Below are 16,996 nucleotides of genomic sequence, written 5' to 3'. Positions count from 1 at the left end.
ACACGCACGCGCTCCTCTCTGCACGTCCTAATCTCACAAAAGCTCCACAAACCACATGGCAGGAGCCCAGGCCCACGGGCTCAGTGTGACTCGGCAGGCACCCCCAGGCAGCCCGGCCGGCCGGGGTCGTGTGGGATGCACACTGACGTCCGCCATCTCGGGGAGGGGAGAGCTGTTCCCCGGCCTCCCCTACACCGCCCCAGTGTCGGCAGCGCTCAGCACACGGGACAGCCAGGCTGAGTGGGTCTCACAGGCTAAGCGAGAGCCCCCCTGAGCCGCCTATCCGCGTGACAGCGACAGGACGACTCAGCGCCCCTGCCCCAGCCATTCTCCGCAGAACTCCCGCCGTTAGCGCCCTTGCACCCGCCGGTCTGTGCCACCTCCCGGTCACCAGGGCTCCCAGCAGCGACCTCAGGTCCTGCCCTCGCGGCTCCCGCTCCCCTGCTCCGTCCCGGGGCCGGCAAACAAAGGGCGTCACACAGGGGTGGTTGGAGAGAACATGGTTTAATTAAAGGCAAAGCTGATTTCAGCAGCTGCAGGTCTTGCACAGACAGACAAGAAAAAAACCAACAAACTCAAAAACCCCCAAACCAACCAAAACCCCAACACAGTTTCCTACACAAGCCGGTTTCCGAGGCCGACTGCTCCCCCATCTCTCCACAGCGAAGGCAAAGCCGTGCGCCCCGAGTCGGCACGGGGGCCGGGCTGGGGGGTACTCGGCGCCAGCTCCTGCCCCAGCGTGCCGCAGCCGCCTGCCACACAGTGCGCACACGCCGGGCAGGGCCAGGCAAGGCTGGGAGAAGCACAAAGGGGCTCAGGGTGCCACCGGGTGGGGGCTTCACCCTTTCAGGCCTTGCCAAAAAAAACAAAAACAAAACAAAACCCCAAACACCACGGCAAACGAAGCAGTAATAGAAGCGCCCGGGACTCCGGCCCCTGAGAGGAGCGCGCCCTCGCCCCGCACGGCCCCGCCAGCAGCACAGCAGCGGACATCTCCATTGTCTCCATCATTCCCCTCGGACCCCTCAGGAAGGACGGGCGCCGCCTGCCGTCTGCACACGCGCACTCAGTCCTCGCGCCTAATAAATAGCAAGTCAAAGTCCATCTCCCGCTCTCCCCGTTCCGCCGCCGGGCGCGTGTCCGTGCCGTCTCCGAGTCCACGCTCAAGCGGACGCCCCGCGTCTTCGGCCGCCTCCGGGCCCCGCGCCGAAGCCCACGCTGCTGCCGCTTGGCCAGCCGTCGCGCACGTCGGGAATAGAGACAGTTAGTAGCACACAGCACAGGGCGGGGAGGGGGCGACCGGGCAGTCGGGGCAGAAATCATCCAACCGAACGCTGCTCCCTGTTCAGACACGTGGGGCCGGAGCGGACTGGCGGCCTCCCGCGGGCCCGTCTGCTGCCCACCGTGGGCGCAGCAGGGAAAGACATCGGCTGCCAGTCCAGCCCGGCACCACCACCCCCGCGCGTCCTCGCCGGGGCTCACGCCCCCACGTTCCGCTGGGGCCCCGGGCCAGGGGAGGGCCGGCCGGGCCGCCCGAGGCCTCGCGCACACCGCCACTGGCTGAAGAGGCCGAGGCTCGCCCTGTGGCCACCCGCCTCCCACAGGGCAGTGAGGGGCGGGGCTTCCTGTCAGCACGTCAGTGAGAGCAGTGATGCGGCGAGGCTGTTTGGGAGAGCCGCCCACCGCACTGTCAGCAGAGCAGCCAGACGGACTCCCGTTTAATCCCCAAGATCAGGAGGGACCGAGACGTTCCCGCGGCTTCTCAGCCTCCGCTTCCCACGTGGCTGGGGACATGCGTGACGGAGGTGGAGGCGCCGACACCCGTGACCGAACGGGACCAACGGGCCCGGGGCGGAGAGCTCCCGGTGGGTTTTCTTTCCGTTGCACTGCGGACGTTCCGTGCACACCCAGCGGGCTGGTGGCACACTTACACCCTCGACAGCAAGGAATGGCAGAGGGCTGCCACCGCCGGGCTGAGCGCCAGGCCTGCGAGCCCGGCAGGCCGGCTTCGCGGAGCCTCCATGCGCAGGGCTGCGCTCGGGCCTCAGTGTGGAGGGTTCACGGCGCCTCGGCCCCGCTGCTGCTGCTGCTGCTGCATGAAGAGCTGCTCCAGTGCGGAAGGTCCGGGGCGCGTCATGGAGCTGGACCAGATGGACTGGAGACAGCCGGGCGTCAGCGGGCAGGGCCTCGCCGGGAGGGCCTGCTCCCTGCTCTGTCCCCACCACCCCAAGCCGGCAGCGGGCCAGTGCCTGCGGCCAGGAGGGCCTGGATCCCTGCTTTGTCCCTGCCACCCTCCCCTCAAGCCATCAGCGGCCAGTGCCTGCAGCTGGGAGGGCCTGGCTCCCTCTGCTCTGTCCACCCCCCCCCCCAAGCCATCAGCGGCCAGTGCCTGCAGCTGGGAGGGCCTGGCTCCCCCTGCTGTGTCCCCTCCTCCCCCAAGCCATCAGCGGCCAGTACCTGGGGGCCGGGAGGGCCTGGCTCCCTGCTCTGCCCCGCCCCTCACCCCCAAGCCCAGCTGTGCTGCAGCAGGTCCCTGCAGCCCTCCCGGGAGTTACTTCCAGCAGTGAGAGGCTGTCTCCCGCGGGACCTGCCCCTAGCACCAGCTCCACGTGGTGCCAGCCACTGCTCCCTCACATGGTTCTCACGGGAGCCACCACTCTCTCAGTCCTACTAGCATGAAACTAAAAGCCTTGTGCTCGGTGCAAGCACAGGGGGCCGTGCCGGCGCGACCTCCCTGCGGCGTCCACTCACCTTCAGGCTTTCCATGAGGACCGCAGAGGAATCCTCCACGGAGGGGCCGTGGCCTGCCCAGGAGCCGGCGGGCGTGCTCGCCTGATGCCAGCTGCTCTCAGAGGATGGTGCTGCCGAGAGGTAATCGATGCCAAACCCACCCATGGCTGAGGGAGGAGAGGAGAGAGGAGTCAGCGAGGCGCGCTGCCATGGGCGGGGCCGGGGGACGCCAGCGCCGTGCGGGACGACGTCTAGACCTCACCTGGCTTGTCCGTTTTCCACCGGTCTCCAGTCCTCCTGTCCCTGTTATCTGGAGTCCCGATGGGTCCAAAATTGGAGAAGGGGATGGAGCTGTGGTTGTGTGTGGGAGGAGAGCTGGGCAGGCTGCTCGGGTTGGAGGAGTGAGGAGACTGGCTGGCTGGTGTCGAGTGATCTGGTGAGTGACAGCGACACAGGGCACTGAGCCAGCGAAGCTTCCCCAGCACCCCAAGAACTAAGGCTCCCGCACCCCGATGCCTCCACGCCTGACAAAGCCCTCCCGGCCAGAGCTCTGGAAGAATGACCAGCAAGGGTCCCAGGAGGGACTCTTCCACAGGCACCGCCTGGCCGTTCTGTACGGAATCCTTGCCTCCAAGAGGCAACAGAAAACAGAACCCTGGTTCCTCTGGCCCGTCGACAAGGACGCCATAGCCTTCTCCCCAACCCTAACAATTACTCCATCAGACTACCTGTGCACTGAGGTCCAAACCCCGCTTTAAAACGTACAACTTCCACTGCAAAGAACGAAGCCCCACGACCAAGACCACCCGGGCGCAGCCCCCGAGCCTGCGCCGTCCTCTCACACGCGGCCAGCGGCCAGCCCCGGTGCCAGGAGTCAGCTCGCCGCCTCCGCTCGCGACTCCAGAAGCCACCGACTCCAGCCGCTGAGGCGGAGGGCAGGCAGGCCCGTCCCTTACGGAGGACTGAGTACCTGAACTGGCAGGAAGTGACGGAGACCACGGGGTCCCCTCAAACAGGGAGTAGAGCGACGTCTCCTGGGGGGCCAGGGAGGGGCCCAGCTCTGCTTTGGAGCTGGCCGCCAGGTTCTTCCCGTACACCTCGTTGAACACACTGCTGCTCGGGTGCCTTTCCTGGAAGAGAAGGTCTGGTTCCACTCCGCCCGGAGACCCAGGCGACGAGCCCTTGCAAAGGCTTTTCTCCCCGTCTCTCCCACACTCATCTCCCCTCCGCCTGTTCTCTATGCAGTGACCACTCAGCTTGGAAACGTGAATAACTTATCTGGCTGAACAACACAGCCCAAAGGATCTCGACATCAATGTGACGTCAGAGGGTTCCAGTCACTCGCCTGCCCAGGGAGACAGGACAAACTCAAACTCCTGGCAGACATCCAATACAGAAGAGAACTGGCGGGGCCACGGTGCCGCCCAGCCCTTCACCCACCTGACTGAGAGAGAACCCGGTGAGAGACAGGAAGGAGGACGAGTGCGACATGAGCTCCGACGGCTTCTCCAACAAGGATTTCTTCAGTCCCGGAAAAAAACAGGCGTTGCCGTTAGGCCTTGCATTTGCTCAGTGTCCCGAGAGCGCACGGACAAGGTGACCGCCAGCACACTCGGCCCTGCCCAGGGCGTACGAGGCGAGGCTGAGGAGCGGCGGAGCCACACTGGCTAACGCAAGTGCCGGCTGAGGGGACGGGGAGGGGCAGCAGGGCCGGGCCCCGGGAGCAGCACCCCGAGGGTTCACTGGGCAGGCACCTCAGGAACCCCTGGCAACAGTGCATTGTTCATCATCTCAGATGAAGAGGCTGGACTGCCCAGCGCCGCTCACCCCTCCTACGTGCTTCAAACCCTCAAACCGAGGACCGAGAGAGCCTTTCCAATGCACGCCGCTGGCTCCGTGCACGTGCTCCCCGTGCAGCTGCTCCGGTCAAACTCCCATTTACTAGGGGAAAGCTAATGTCCATTGTTCACTGCCACCAAGTGGCTGGCACGGACCACCGGCAGGCGCTTTCCACCAGCAGCTCCAGGAAGGGGCCAGCGCCCCAGCCTGGCCAGCGGCAGGACTGCGCGCAGCTCTCTCCAGTCTTTCACGCTGCATCCCCCCCCCCCCCTTCTGTGGCTGCAGTGTTTACAAACACAAGTCATCTGTCTCCAGCTATTCTGCTTGTGAGCCCAACTCGGAATTCACATCAGGACTCCTCCGGTCGGTCGCCACACAGAAGAGAGGAACTACTTAATAATGTCAGTAAAGAATCGAGAACAAATTTCTTTTCATGTTTTGAATGCAACTGAGGGGAAACAAATCCTCAGTGTTCCTAAGCAAGACGAAGCACATCTGAAAGGCTGGTCCAGGAAGGGCCCCGCGAGGGCCATCACACCCCTGTGGGAGGCTTCTGGACCCCAGGGAGCCGCACTATGACGCCCTGATGTCGTGGAACTAGAGTCCGAAGCGGGTAGCCACCTCCTACTCTCAGCTACGGCTTCTACTGCCTAACGGGGAACTCGCCTATCTCCTGTGCTACACAGCTCCGACAAGCAGCGGGGGTTAGGGCAGGAAGCAGAATTAAGTCAAATACATACAAAGAGGCTTCGTCCAGGGAGAGAGGCGAGAGGCCCCAGAAGGGCTGGGTAAAGGTCGGGAGGGTTAGAGAAGATGAGCTCTTCCTCGTCCTCCAAGGCAGCCAGACTCTTTAACAGGTCCGGGGGGAGCAGAGGGGAGCTCTTGGGGTCCTGGTGGCAGAGAGGATCGCGTGAGATCAGTAAGGGGTGCGAGCGCACAAAGGGGGGCGGCACGACGAGTGAGGTGGACAGAGGCAACCACGGGCAAGGGAGGGCAGTGAGCGACCGGCAGTCGGGTGCTACAAGAGGGCAAAGCTCCAAAATGCAGGTGCAAACAAGACAACGAAGAAGCAGAGACCCCAACAGGGCAGAACGCGAGACACAAGGCTACCGTGGCTGGCGTTTAGGATGACACAGGGAGCAAAATGATTCCGTGTATCTTGTGCTAAAAAACAGAGAACCGGATCTGCGAAACAATTACCAGCAGACGCCGTTTCTCATGACTACGAAGGGCGAGGAGATGGAACTGCACTAAGACACTGGCTCTTTTCCCTTCGGAAACCAATGACATACTCAGTCCACCCGTTTTCAGCCCGACTCAGAGGAGCCGAGCACCCTGGAGGCTGGCAGAGCTTCCTCCAGACTTCCCTGCCAGCCCAGCCGAGCGCGCAGCAGCTGGAGGTGGCCTCCTACACTGCTCAGGACCCTGGCGCTCGAGAGTCACGGATCGCAGGTCTGTGGGACACCAGCGGACCCATCTTCACGGTGCCTGGGGACAGAAAGGACACACACCTCAAAGGGCATCCTGGGCACGGGATCCTGCTCTGGACGGAAGACTCCTGGTGGCCGCTTGCCCCTGCGGTCCACGGTTGCTGGCTGTGGCATGACGGCGCGGCTGTCTGCCATGCTGTAGGCAGAGTCCCAGTAGAGCTCCGGGACTTTGACTTCTGAGGGGTTGTGGTTATATGGCTCCAGGGGAAAAGGCTTCATTTTTTTCTCGAGAGGCGGCTGCTGCATCACCGGAGGTTGCAGTGACGGCTCAAAGAGCTTCCCGGGGTCTTGGGTCTGAAGGTAGTAGGGCTGTTTCACAGGCAGGGTTTTCCCTAGAGGGCCTTGGACCTGAGGGGGATTCCACAGCTGTGTGGAGGCGTCTGCATGTTGATACTAGGAACAGAGCGGAGATGGGAAGGCGTCATCGCCTGGAACCAGCACTCTGCATGAACCCAAGGGCTGACGCCAGGGCCACAGCTCCTGCCACAGAAGCTCCAGCCGCCTGGCTCTTCAACACAGCGCCCAGGGCAGACACTGCCCCGCACTCACTCTCGTGGTGAGAGTTGTGTCTCCCTCTGCTTCAAGTGCTGTGGGCGACAGCAACTAAGATCGGTGCCACATCTGTCTCAGCCCGTCTGCCTGCCGCGGTCATTCCCAGGATGCTGACCACCGGTAGCAAAGGCTGGCAGTGGGGGTCAAGCACCCTGCCCACTGGTGAAAACAAGAAGGGGCCCTGGAATGTTCCCACACAGTGCAGACCACTCCCGGGTGCCCACGGTCACTGCTCGTCCAGGCAGGGGGTCCCCACAGCCTGACCGGCGCTCTGACTGGACAGACAGGTGGACGCCCCGCACACGCACCTGCTGGAATCCAGAGTGGGGAGGCGAGCTCTTCCCCAGAGCCGGCCCGGCGTCTGTGGGGGACTGCTGTTGCTGAGCTGGGGCTGGAGCTTGCACCTGGCTTGTGGACTGTGCTGTTGGCTGAGCCAGGGGCTGCTGGGAAGGCGGCTGTGACTGCTGAGGGCCCTGGCTCACTGGCCCTGGCCCGGAGGGCCGCTGCTGGCTGTAAGGAATGTGGGACTGTTTCCCAGCTTGCACCTGGCTTCCTGCTGGAGCGTGAGCTGCGGACTGCACAAAGGTTCCTGGGACAGAGACACCAGCTGGGAAGGTGTAACCTGAGCCCAGAGAAAATGCCACAGGAGGGGGGATAACATAGGTTGGGGGCGGGAACCCTTCAAAATAGAAGAACACGGCATTAGTTCTAAAATACAAAAAAAGGCAATAAATAATCACACAAACAGTTATCTTGGGAAAGGGCAGGGCTTCTAACACTCTGAGAGTAACAGATCGACCACTTTGTTCCTCCTCAGAGACCCCCTTCTATCTATGGAAGCGGTCAGTGTGTTCTAAATGTCCTGTGGGGCTCTGAGTGACAGGAACTCCCCACCTAACAAGCGTGTCGTGTACGACACTAAGCAGCAGGGGGAGCCAGCCTCTCTCCTCTTTAATGCTAATGCTGACCGACGGCACCCAACGGCGTGCAAGCCGCTGCGTGAAGGCAGAGGACTCCTGCAGCGGGTCCCTCCCAGATCACCTCTTTACCTGGCCGGCTGGGGAGCGGGGGGAAGGCTCCAGGGTGGTGAATGGGGATGAACTGGGAGGCGCCTGCTTGGCTCGGGGTCTGTGTGACAGGGGTCTTCCTGGCTTCAGACACGGGGGTCTTTCTCAGTTCTGTCTGGGATTTCACCTGTGAGCAAGAGCAGCAAAACCATCTATAAACACCCGAGGCTCGAACACGTCACAAAGATGCATCTCTTCCTAAGAAAGTGTTTTAAAACTCCACGATGTCAAAAAGCTTACAGCGAAGAAATTTAAATTTACCAGGGTCAAAAACAGAAAAATTAAGGAAGATAAGGATTTAGTTTTACTAACACACTCTTCTGTTTACACATGATGGCAAGAACACTCAGTGTGGACAGGACCTTACAGCCCACTTGTTTCCCGACGCGACACCTGATGCCAGCAGGTTACCAATGGCCCAGGACAGCGCGCTTCCTGTTCAGGGGCCAGGGCTCTGCACACTCCGAACCACGAGCCAGCACACGCCAACCGAGCATGAGCACCGACGCGCAGCCCCGAGTGGGGCACGCGGCCACCTGCTGACCGCCTCTGGGTGGCCCCCGAACCAAGCCGCTTGAGAACAGAGGACAGCTGCAGCAGGCAGCGGCAGGCCCCAGAGCCCCGCCACGGACTGCCCGGTGCTGCAGCAGCGAGGGCAGGGCCGGGCACAGCCCGCTGGAGAGACGTCCTCAGGACTCCTCCAGCCATCTGCAGGCAGACGGAGACGGAGGAGGGACTGAGAAGCGGAGCTCCTTCCCAGTCTGGACCTCACTGGGAGGCAGTTAGAGAGAGCAAGCGACAGGCAGGAAACGCCGCCATCTTCGTCTGTGTCCCGTGGCTTTCTAGCCGACTTCCTGTCCTCTTCCTTCCCCACCGCCTCAGCCTTCTCTCAGTTTCTGCTATGCTTTTCTCTCCCTCCTATTGACCTTAAAACCCAACGATTGGGGCCGGCGCTGCCACCTGCAGTGCCGACAGCCCATGTGGGCACCAGCTCAAATCCCAGCTGCTCCACTTCCCATCCAGCTCTCTGCTATGACCCAGGGAAGCAGAAGATGGTCCAAGTGCTTGGGCCCTTGTAGCTGCATGGGAGACCCAGAAGAAGCTCCTGGCTTCAGATCGGCACAGCTCTGGCCATTGCGGCCATCTGAGGCATGAAGCAGAGGATGGAAGACTCTCTCTCTCTCTGTGTCACTCTGCCTTTCAAAGAAATTAATTAATTAAAAAGAAAAAACCTGAATTATTATTTTCTTCTCCTTAAAAAAAAACCTGTCAGGGAAACGCAGTAAGGCCTTGTTTGTAAGCAGCCTTCACACACACGTGTGCCAGCATGTGTTCACAACCACGTGGCCATCCGAGCGTGGCGTCCACAGAGCCAGCACGAGCAAAGCTCCTGATCCCGCCAGGGGGAACTCACCTGTACCTCTTAGGAAAGTGAAACGCGAGGTCACAGATGACTGGGGCGTGTTCACCACCTCCTAGCTGGAGACCAGTCTCTGAGCCAGGATGACGGCGCAGTGATACCCTGTCCCCGCTGGGGCAGGAATCGACAGCAGGACCAAGTGCCTGCTTTGCTTTCTGGAGTGCACGGTGGGGAGAGCCCGTTTCAGCCCACTGCACTCTTGGTTCTGGATCTGTCAGTGACCCACATCTCCGCTTTACCACTGCTCACAGCACCCAAGGAAACACCCTCTGCAGGCGGTCAGCTCAGGCCACTCTGGCTGGGCAGACCGACAGAAGCGCCCTCAGGTGGAGACGGGCGGTCCTTCACCCACCTGGGGCTCCAGGAGCAACAGGAAAGCTCCGCCTCGCCGGAGCCGTCCTCTGCCTGCCTCACCTGCCTCACCGTCCAGCCGGGAGCTGCTGGGCCCCACTGCTCCCCTGTCGTCTGCAGTCTCCCCGAGGGGCCGGGCTTGCTGTCCGCGACCCTCTCGCGGCCCTCCTCTGTGCCATCACTCTCGGCTGTGGCTCCTTCGCTACGGCCCCTGCTCACCTCTTTGGGAGGGAAACTTCTGACTGGGTCTCTGGTCACTTCTCGTGGCTTCGCGCTCTCTTTGAAGGTGACCGCTGGTTTCTCTCCCGCGTCACCACGGCCTGTAGACAGCATTGATTTCAGCCCTGGGCTCCCGTCGGCAGCCAACGCCTCTACCACGGACGTGTCTTGCACAATGAGGTTCTCTTTGGCTTCACTGGGATCTTCCAGTATTAACTCTGGGATTTCTGTGATAAACAACAATTTCCCTACCTCATTTTCACACTGAATCAGCCTAAAAAAGGAAAAACAAATCCATATATTAAAAATGTAATAAAAAACAGAAACAAAGAACTGTGTATGGAGCCCACAATCTGCTACAGCCCTAGCCCTAGAACTATGGCGGCGAGACTGCCACCGCGCCAAGCGACTCCAGCAGCATGAAGGCGCACGCTCCCTGGCATGGCTCCCCTGGCCGGACGTGTTTCCAGCACGGGAGCCTCCTCCAGGCCCTTGTTGTGTCCTGGGAGCCGTGTATCACACCTGTGTTCCAGGTGATGCGTCCACCCAAAGCCTGTGTGAGTTTACAGTGTATCAGGAACCTGCACACCAAATCCCACAGTGCCTGTGTGAGAAGTCACAGACCTGGAAACTTAGCACTGCCCATGTTCTGTCCAACACCTCTGCCACGTCTGATCCCTGCCTGGTCTGTCCCGACAGAAGCGGACCCCACACCCTTACCTTCTTCTTGGAAGAACCCAAGGCTGCACATACACTGCAGCTGGATGCACGGAGCCTGTTGTGGACTGGACAGCACGTGAAGTGCCCACCCCAGGATCTGGGTGGACAGTGGGGCAGTGCTAATGGCCTAAGAGCAGGATGCCCCGGCGAGCTGAGCCTGGACGGAGGTCTCGAGACCTCTGGGGGCTACCCTCAGGAGAGGCTTGGTTATTTAAGCCAAGTTCCAGCCACGATTCTCTCTTTCTGCCTCCTGGCTCACCGTGGGACTGCTCCTGCACATCCACCTGGCCTTGGCCAGTCTCCATCAAACTACAGGGACCAGAGGATCCTGGCCTGTGGAGCTCCCAACAAAGGAGTTCCTTCCCAAGAGGGAAAATGCCAAAGTAGCAAAAAAGTTGCCTCCCACAAAGCAGTTTACAAGACCAGAGCAGCAGCTCCTGGGAACCAAGGGAGACTGATCAATTCCTCTGTCACAGGCAGTTCAGCGGGGAGATTTTTCAGAGTATAAGGGTACCAAGTTCATGGAGAAATGGAATTTAAAAATTTAGATACTGATAACGTCTAAAATCCATGTGCTGTCTTCTCATGATTCACATTTTCCATAAAATTTTCAAAGACCACTTGTATGCGTGGATTTCACAAACAATTTTTTGCACCAAAATAAGCTTACCTTTAAAAACCTGTTTTCTGGGGCCAGTGCTGTGGAGCAGCAGGTTAGGCCCTGGCCTGCAGTGCCAGCATCCCGTTTGGGTGCTGTTTCAAGTCCTGGCAGCTCCGTTTCAGATCCAGCTCTCTGCTAACGCGCCTGGGAAGAAGCTCCTGGCTCTCCTCTTCCGCCTGGCCTAGCCCCAGCTGTTGCGGCCATTTGGGGCATGAACCAGCGGATGCTTTCTGTCTGGCCTCTCTGTAACTCTAACTTTCAGATAAGTAAGTAAATCTGAACTTTTTTTATTATTTCATTTTATTTGGAAGGCAGAGAAAAAAAGAGACAGAGATTAGAGAGCAAGATCTCCCAACCACTGATTCACTCCCCAAGTGCTTGCCAACAGGAAGGGCCAGGCCACAGCCAGGGCCCAGACTCAGTCGGGACTTCTATGTTGGTGGCAGGGACCCACGCATTTGAGTCACTTGCTACCTTGCAGGGTACATATTAACAAGAAGCTAGAACTGAGAACACAGCTGAGAGCTGATCCCAAGCACGTTTTAAAGATTTATGTAGCCACAGTGACAGGGAGAGAGAAAGAGACAGAACCTCCATCCCTGGTTAACCCCTCATCAAATGACCTTGGCTGGGCCAAGCGGAAACCAAGAGCCTTGAACTCCATGTGGATGGCAGGGGCCCAGGTACCTGAGCTGTCATCCACTGCCTTCCCAGGCTCATTAGCAGGGAGGTGGATCAGCAGCAGCGCAGCTGGGGCTCGAGCCAGCACTCTGACATGGCACACTTGCGGTTAAGTGGTGGCCCAGCCCACTGTGCCACCATGCTGAGCCCCGCCAGGCACTCCTGATGAGAGATGTGCCCCCAAGTGGCACCTTCACTGCTGTGCTAGGTGTCCACCCTTCACACTCACGAGCACCAGAGCCTGCCAACATTCTGAATGAGGAGTTGACAGCTGGGAGCTCTTACACCACAGCCCAAGACACAAGGGAGATGGGGTGTGTGTGAGCCACAAGGTGGTGAAACAGCGCCAGCCAAAGCCCCACGGACGCACCTTGGCTGATTGTCGGCGATCCACTTGCCTATGGAGATCAAGCGCTGCTGCCGTATCCGTTGCTGCTGCCCCTCTTTGTCTCCAGTGATACCCTGGTGGCCTTTGGAAAAATCCAAGTTCCTAAAATCCCAATCAAAAAATTATTTTCCAGGCAATCCAAGGTCATATAATTAAACACAATGGCTTTGGGTATTGGCTAACTTGAAATAATTAATTTTATGCGTCTGACCCAAAAACTTTATGGAAAAACACGAACTGAAAAGTCTAGCTTTATTGTGGTACAAAAATTTTTATTCACAACACATGGAATGAGGAGTTAAAATAAGTCAAACTTTTACTAGGAAAGATTCTCCTACCATTCCAAGCAGTAAGTTTACTACGCTTGCCTCCTAGGTAATCTGCATGAAACACACACAGTAATACTAAGGGTCCTGCGGGGTGGGGGTGGGGGCAGTCTAACAGGTATTAGTCCCCAGCCACTTTAAACAGGCCCATTCCAGATCAGAAAAAAATGTATCAACTATAAAAACTCAATGTGCAAAAAGCAGGCAGGCTGCTGCTCTCTGACGCCCGCCGAGCCCCAGCGGCAGAGGGAGCAAGGAACAAGGTCTTTACAGTACAGCACAGCACAGACAAAGCAGGCTGCCAGCAGGTCCACACTGGGGAAGCACCCAGGAAGCCACAGGCTACCCGAGTCACCTGCAGCAGGGTGCCCTCCGCTGGAGGGGTGAAGAAACCTCATCATTACAGGCCACCTTCTACTGTCAAACATCCACCCTCAATCTTCAGTTCTGTATTTGTACCTGGACCCCTGACACCCACACGGGAGACCCACATGGAGTTCCAGGCTCCTGCCTTCAGCCTGGCTCAGTCCTGGTAAGTGGCAGTCAGTACCGCAGATGGCAGCGCGCTCTCTCACTGCCTTTCAAATAAATAAGCAAGTCTTTAAAATGCATATGTATTATAGATCAAGGAAGGTGTAGGGCTGGATTACAGGGACAGAGAACTCTACGAAGGGAGGGCTGTCTACACGCCAGGTGGACAACGCCAGAAGCCCGTGTACCACGTCAAACAGGTTACTTAGGAGAGGCATTTTGGACAGAGAATCACACAGATTTGATGCAAAAGGCTAACAGAAATAAGCTTTTCAGAATCAGCTAGGTCACATAGGTGGATAATGCCAGAAGCACAAGTAAGAAGTGCATAAAGAATGTTCTTGTCGAGCAAATAGAGTGTAGGTTCAGTTTGGGTGACCATAAAGTTCTAAAGGCACGGGGAGATCTGACAGTTTAAAGTCTTGGTCCCAACTCTAAGATCAGTCAGAACTGAAAGTTGGGAACTTACTACCCCAAAGATGGACGCGCCGGACAGCGAGTAGACCGACCCCAGTGGGAAGGACGGGCAAGGAGAGATCCCTGGGGAGGAGTTGTACCGAGGGCACCCAGGACAGGAGAGCGTGAGCAGGACAACAGCACGCGCAGCATCACTCAGCTCGGGACAGGGCTTTGTGAGGAAGGGCAGGAAGGGACCGAGGACACGGGACATCAAGGGCGCCCTGGCCTGGCTCAGCCCTGAGCCGTGCCCTCAGTTCCTGGAGAGGTATCCAGGGACTCCGGTGAGACAACTCCCACCGAGGAGCAGCCGCCTCCTTTTCCACTCCTGCTCTGTGTATTTTAAAAGCGGTCAGCATTAAAATGAAAGGCAAGGCACACACAAATCCATTGCACATGAAAAGCTTTCGTTATTAGGCTGCTGTTATGCAAATGAGACACACGCTCACCTGAAAGAAGGTCTCAAGGCCAAAAATCCTTGAAGCTCAAACTCCTCTGGAAGTGGGGTGGCTAAACAGGGTGGAAGCAGAACTGTAAACACTGTCATCAACACTGTGCCATTCACAGAGCACTTCTCACTCAACAGGAAACACAAGGGCACAGCACAGTCAGCCTAGCTTTCTCCACTCCTCACCAAAATCCGAGTGAAGACAACTCCCCTGTCCAAACCTGGCACGCTGCCTGGGGCGTCCCGCACTCATCCGCCTCCCAGTGCTCAGGAAGCCGGGGGCAGTCTTACAAGCCCACAGCCTCAGATCCAATGACCCAACACCAACATCACTTGGGAGTGGTGTGGGACCCCTGAGCAGAGGACGGCACCAGCACGCCAGCACCAGGCTCAGTGGACTCCCATCCCGACACTGAGCCTGCACGAGGCCGGGCATCCGTTCCAATGGGGCCTTCTAATGCTACCTGGCAGCAACAGGGGTCGCTACAAGGTTGCACGTGCACAGGCAGTTACGGATAATGTTAACTACTCTCTCTTATAGATCTAGTATGTCCCCCCATAGATAGTAACTACTCTCTCTTATAGATCTAGTATGTCCCCCCATAGATAGTGAAACTACGCATCAACCGGCTAACTCTGAAGCCTGGTGCTGACAAGCAGCTGTGGAAACTGCCCCGCCCCGCCACAGGAGTCTGTAGGAAGAGCACGATGCTGACGCTGCCAAGTCCCACTGTGGCCAGGGGAGGAGCACAGATCGAAGGGGAGAGCCAGGGAGCAGTCGTGCTGCGGCTTGTTAAGGGAGTGCTATGTACAATCACGAAGCTTCTAAAGCAACGGAAGGTGGCAGGTCAGACTGTGGCAGGTTCAGAGGATGGAATACAAGGCCAGTAAAAACCACGCTTTCAAATGCTGACTGAAAAACGAAAATAAAATGCTGATGTCATGCTGAATTTACAAAAAGCAGGTGCAAAGCTGTATGTGATACTAATCATCTCGTATGTGTCTGCAAGCAAAGAACACGTCTGAAGGAGATGGCACAGCGTATCAGCAGCTCAGAGCACACGGACCCTGCGTGTTCTCCACGTGCGTGAGAACATCAGTCACATTAACTCCTTTTTAAAAAAGCAGCAATGGAGGGGAGGGAAGGGACTGGGAGGGCTTTGCAGGAACCGCACTCGCTAGGTTCCTACTGCGCTGCAGCTGCCAAGATAACACTGTCTCTAACCCACTGATAACACATGAAGTCCCTTCTGACGCGCTGCGCTCACAGTCAAACACTGGGCTTCTGTCCTCCACCAGAGACGGGGAAGCGCGTCCACAAGTGGGGCGGCGGCCCTTACCGTTAGTGCTGGAGAGATCCTCTTCATGGGGGTGGAAACTATTTAGAAGAGAAATCAGCCAGGGCCAAATGCTGCAAATTAAAGAAACACTTCAGACTTTATTTTTACATAAGAAACAAGAACACCATCAAGCCATGAAATATCTAGAGGCCTCACCTATATGCATTTCCACGACTCCCACATCTGAAAGGCTGTGTAATTCCCTACAACCTATTTTCAAAGATGTCTAGATAAAGTAACACCTTAGCAAAGTCACAACTTTCCACGCTACTACTGCACACCACTTTCCAAACCTAACAACAGGTGAAAATGATCTGTTAGTTCTAAGCACCGAAGCTCAGGTTCACTGAGAAAGCGTCCATGTTTTCTACAGGTGCACACACACACTCCCACCGTGGAACCCACGGCTAGGGTTACACCACGCTCAAATCACACGAAGCCCCACTGCTAGAGCTCCCTCTGCTCCCAGTTCTGCTCCTTTCCAAGTTCATGTCTGTGAACATTTACACCGAAACAGAACACACACGCTGCACTATCAGAACACACACTCTGTACTATCAATATACACGCTGGACTACCAGAACACACGCTGGACTGCCAGAACACACACTGGACTACCTGAACACACACTGGATGCCAGAACACACACTGGACTGTCAGAACACACGCTGGACCACCAGAACACACACTGGACCACCAGAACACACACACTGGACTACCAGAACACACGCTGGACTGTCAGAACACACGCTGGACTGCCTGAACACACGCTGGACTGCCAGAACACACGCTGGACTGTCAGAACACACACTCTGTACTATCAATATACACGCTGGACTACCAGAACACACACTGGACCACCAGAACACACACTGGACTACCAGAACACACACTGGACTACCAGAACACACACGCTGGACTACCTGAACACACGCTGGACTATCAATATACACACTGGACTACCAGAACACACGCTGGACCACCAGAACACACACTGGACTACCAGAACACACACGCTGGACTACCTGAACACATGCTGGACTATCAATATACACACTGGACTACCAGAACACACGCTGGACTACCTGAACACACACACTGGACCACCAGAACACACGCTGGACGGTCAGAACACACGCTGGACTACCAGAACACACGCTGGACCACCAGAACACACGCTGGACCGTCAGAACACACGCTGGACCACCAGCACACACGCTGGACCGCCAGAACACACACACTGGACCGCCAGAACACACGCTGGACCGCCAGAACACACGCTGGACTACCAGAACACACGCTGGACCGTCAGAACACACGCTGGACCGCCAGAACACATGCTGGACCGCCAGAACACACGCTGGACCGCCAGAACACACACACTGGACCGCCAGAACACACGCTGGACCGCCAGAACACACGCTGGACCGCCAGAACACACGCTGGACCGCCTGAACACACGCTGGACCGCCTGAACACACACTGGACTATCAGAACACACACACTGGACTGTCAGAACACACGCTGCACTATCAGAACACACACTCTGTACTATCAATATACACTCTGGACTACCAGAACACACACACTGGACTCAGAACACACACTGGACTGTCAGAACACACGCTGGACTACCAGAACACACGCTGGACTACCAGCACACACACTGGACTGCCTGAACACACACACTGGACTACCAGCACACACGCTGGACTGTCAGAACACACGCTGGACTGTCAGAACACACGCTGGACTGTCAGAACACACGCTGGACCGC

The 16,996-nt window shown here is 57.6% G+C and overlaps 1 protein-coding gene across 8 annotated transcripts in view; it reads right to left on the bottom strand.

Moving 5' to 3' along the window:
- Nucleotides 1-484: 484 nt before the first annotated feature.
- SMG7 (SMG7 nonsense mediated mRNA decay factor) overlaps nucleotides 485-16,996 on the bottom strand; it is a 76,757-nt gene continuing 60,245 nt past the window's right edge. For 6 of the 8 annotated variants that reach the window (XM_062211477.1, XM_062211480.1, XM_062211483.1 and 3 more), the window contains 12 exons: nucleotides 15,220-15,290; nucleotides 13,881-13,941; nucleotides 12,101-12,220; nucleotides 9,669-9,942; nucleotides 7,661-7,805; nucleotides 6,920-7,290; nucleotides 6,081-6,452; nucleotides 4,171-4,251; nucleotides 3,701-3,860; nucleotides 2,993-3,163; nucleotides 2,752-2,897; nucleotides 485-2,155 (listed from right to left, as the gene is read on the bottom strand). In XM_062211477.1, coding sequence (XP_062067461.1) covers nucleotides 2,045-2,155; nucleotides 2,752-2,897; nucleotides 2,993-3,163; nucleotides 3,701-3,860; nucleotides 4,171-4,251; nucleotides 6,081-6,452; nucleotides 6,920-7,290; nucleotides 7,661-7,805; nucleotides 9,669-9,942; nucleotides 12,101-12,220; nucleotides 13,881-13,941; nucleotides 15,220-15,290 — 2,083 coding nt within the window. In that variant the 3' untranslated portion in view covers nucleotides 485-2,044. Of the gene's footprint in view, nucleotides 2,156-2,751; nucleotides 2,898-2,992; nucleotides 3,164-3,700; nucleotides 3,861-4,170; nucleotides 4,252-5,309; nucleotides 5,460-6,080; nucleotides 6,453-6,919; nucleotides 7,291-7,660; nucleotides 7,806-9,668; nucleotides 9,943-12,100; nucleotides 12,221-13,880; nucleotides 13,942-15,219; nucleotides 15,291-16,996 lie in introns of all 8 variants that reach the window. The other 2 variants (XM_062211485.1, XM_062211482.1) reach the window with 2 other exon arrangements.

Source organism: Lepus europaeus, chromosome 14 (assembly GCF_033115175.1).
Source record: "Lepus europaeus isolate LE1 chromosome 14, mLepTim1.pri, whole genome shotgun sequence".
NCBI lineage: Eukaryota > Metazoa > Chordata > Mammalia > Lagomorpha > Leporidae > Lepus > Lepus europaeus.
Note: the sequence above shows the minus strand (reverse complement) of the source record. Positions and strands in the feature narration are given on the sequence as shown.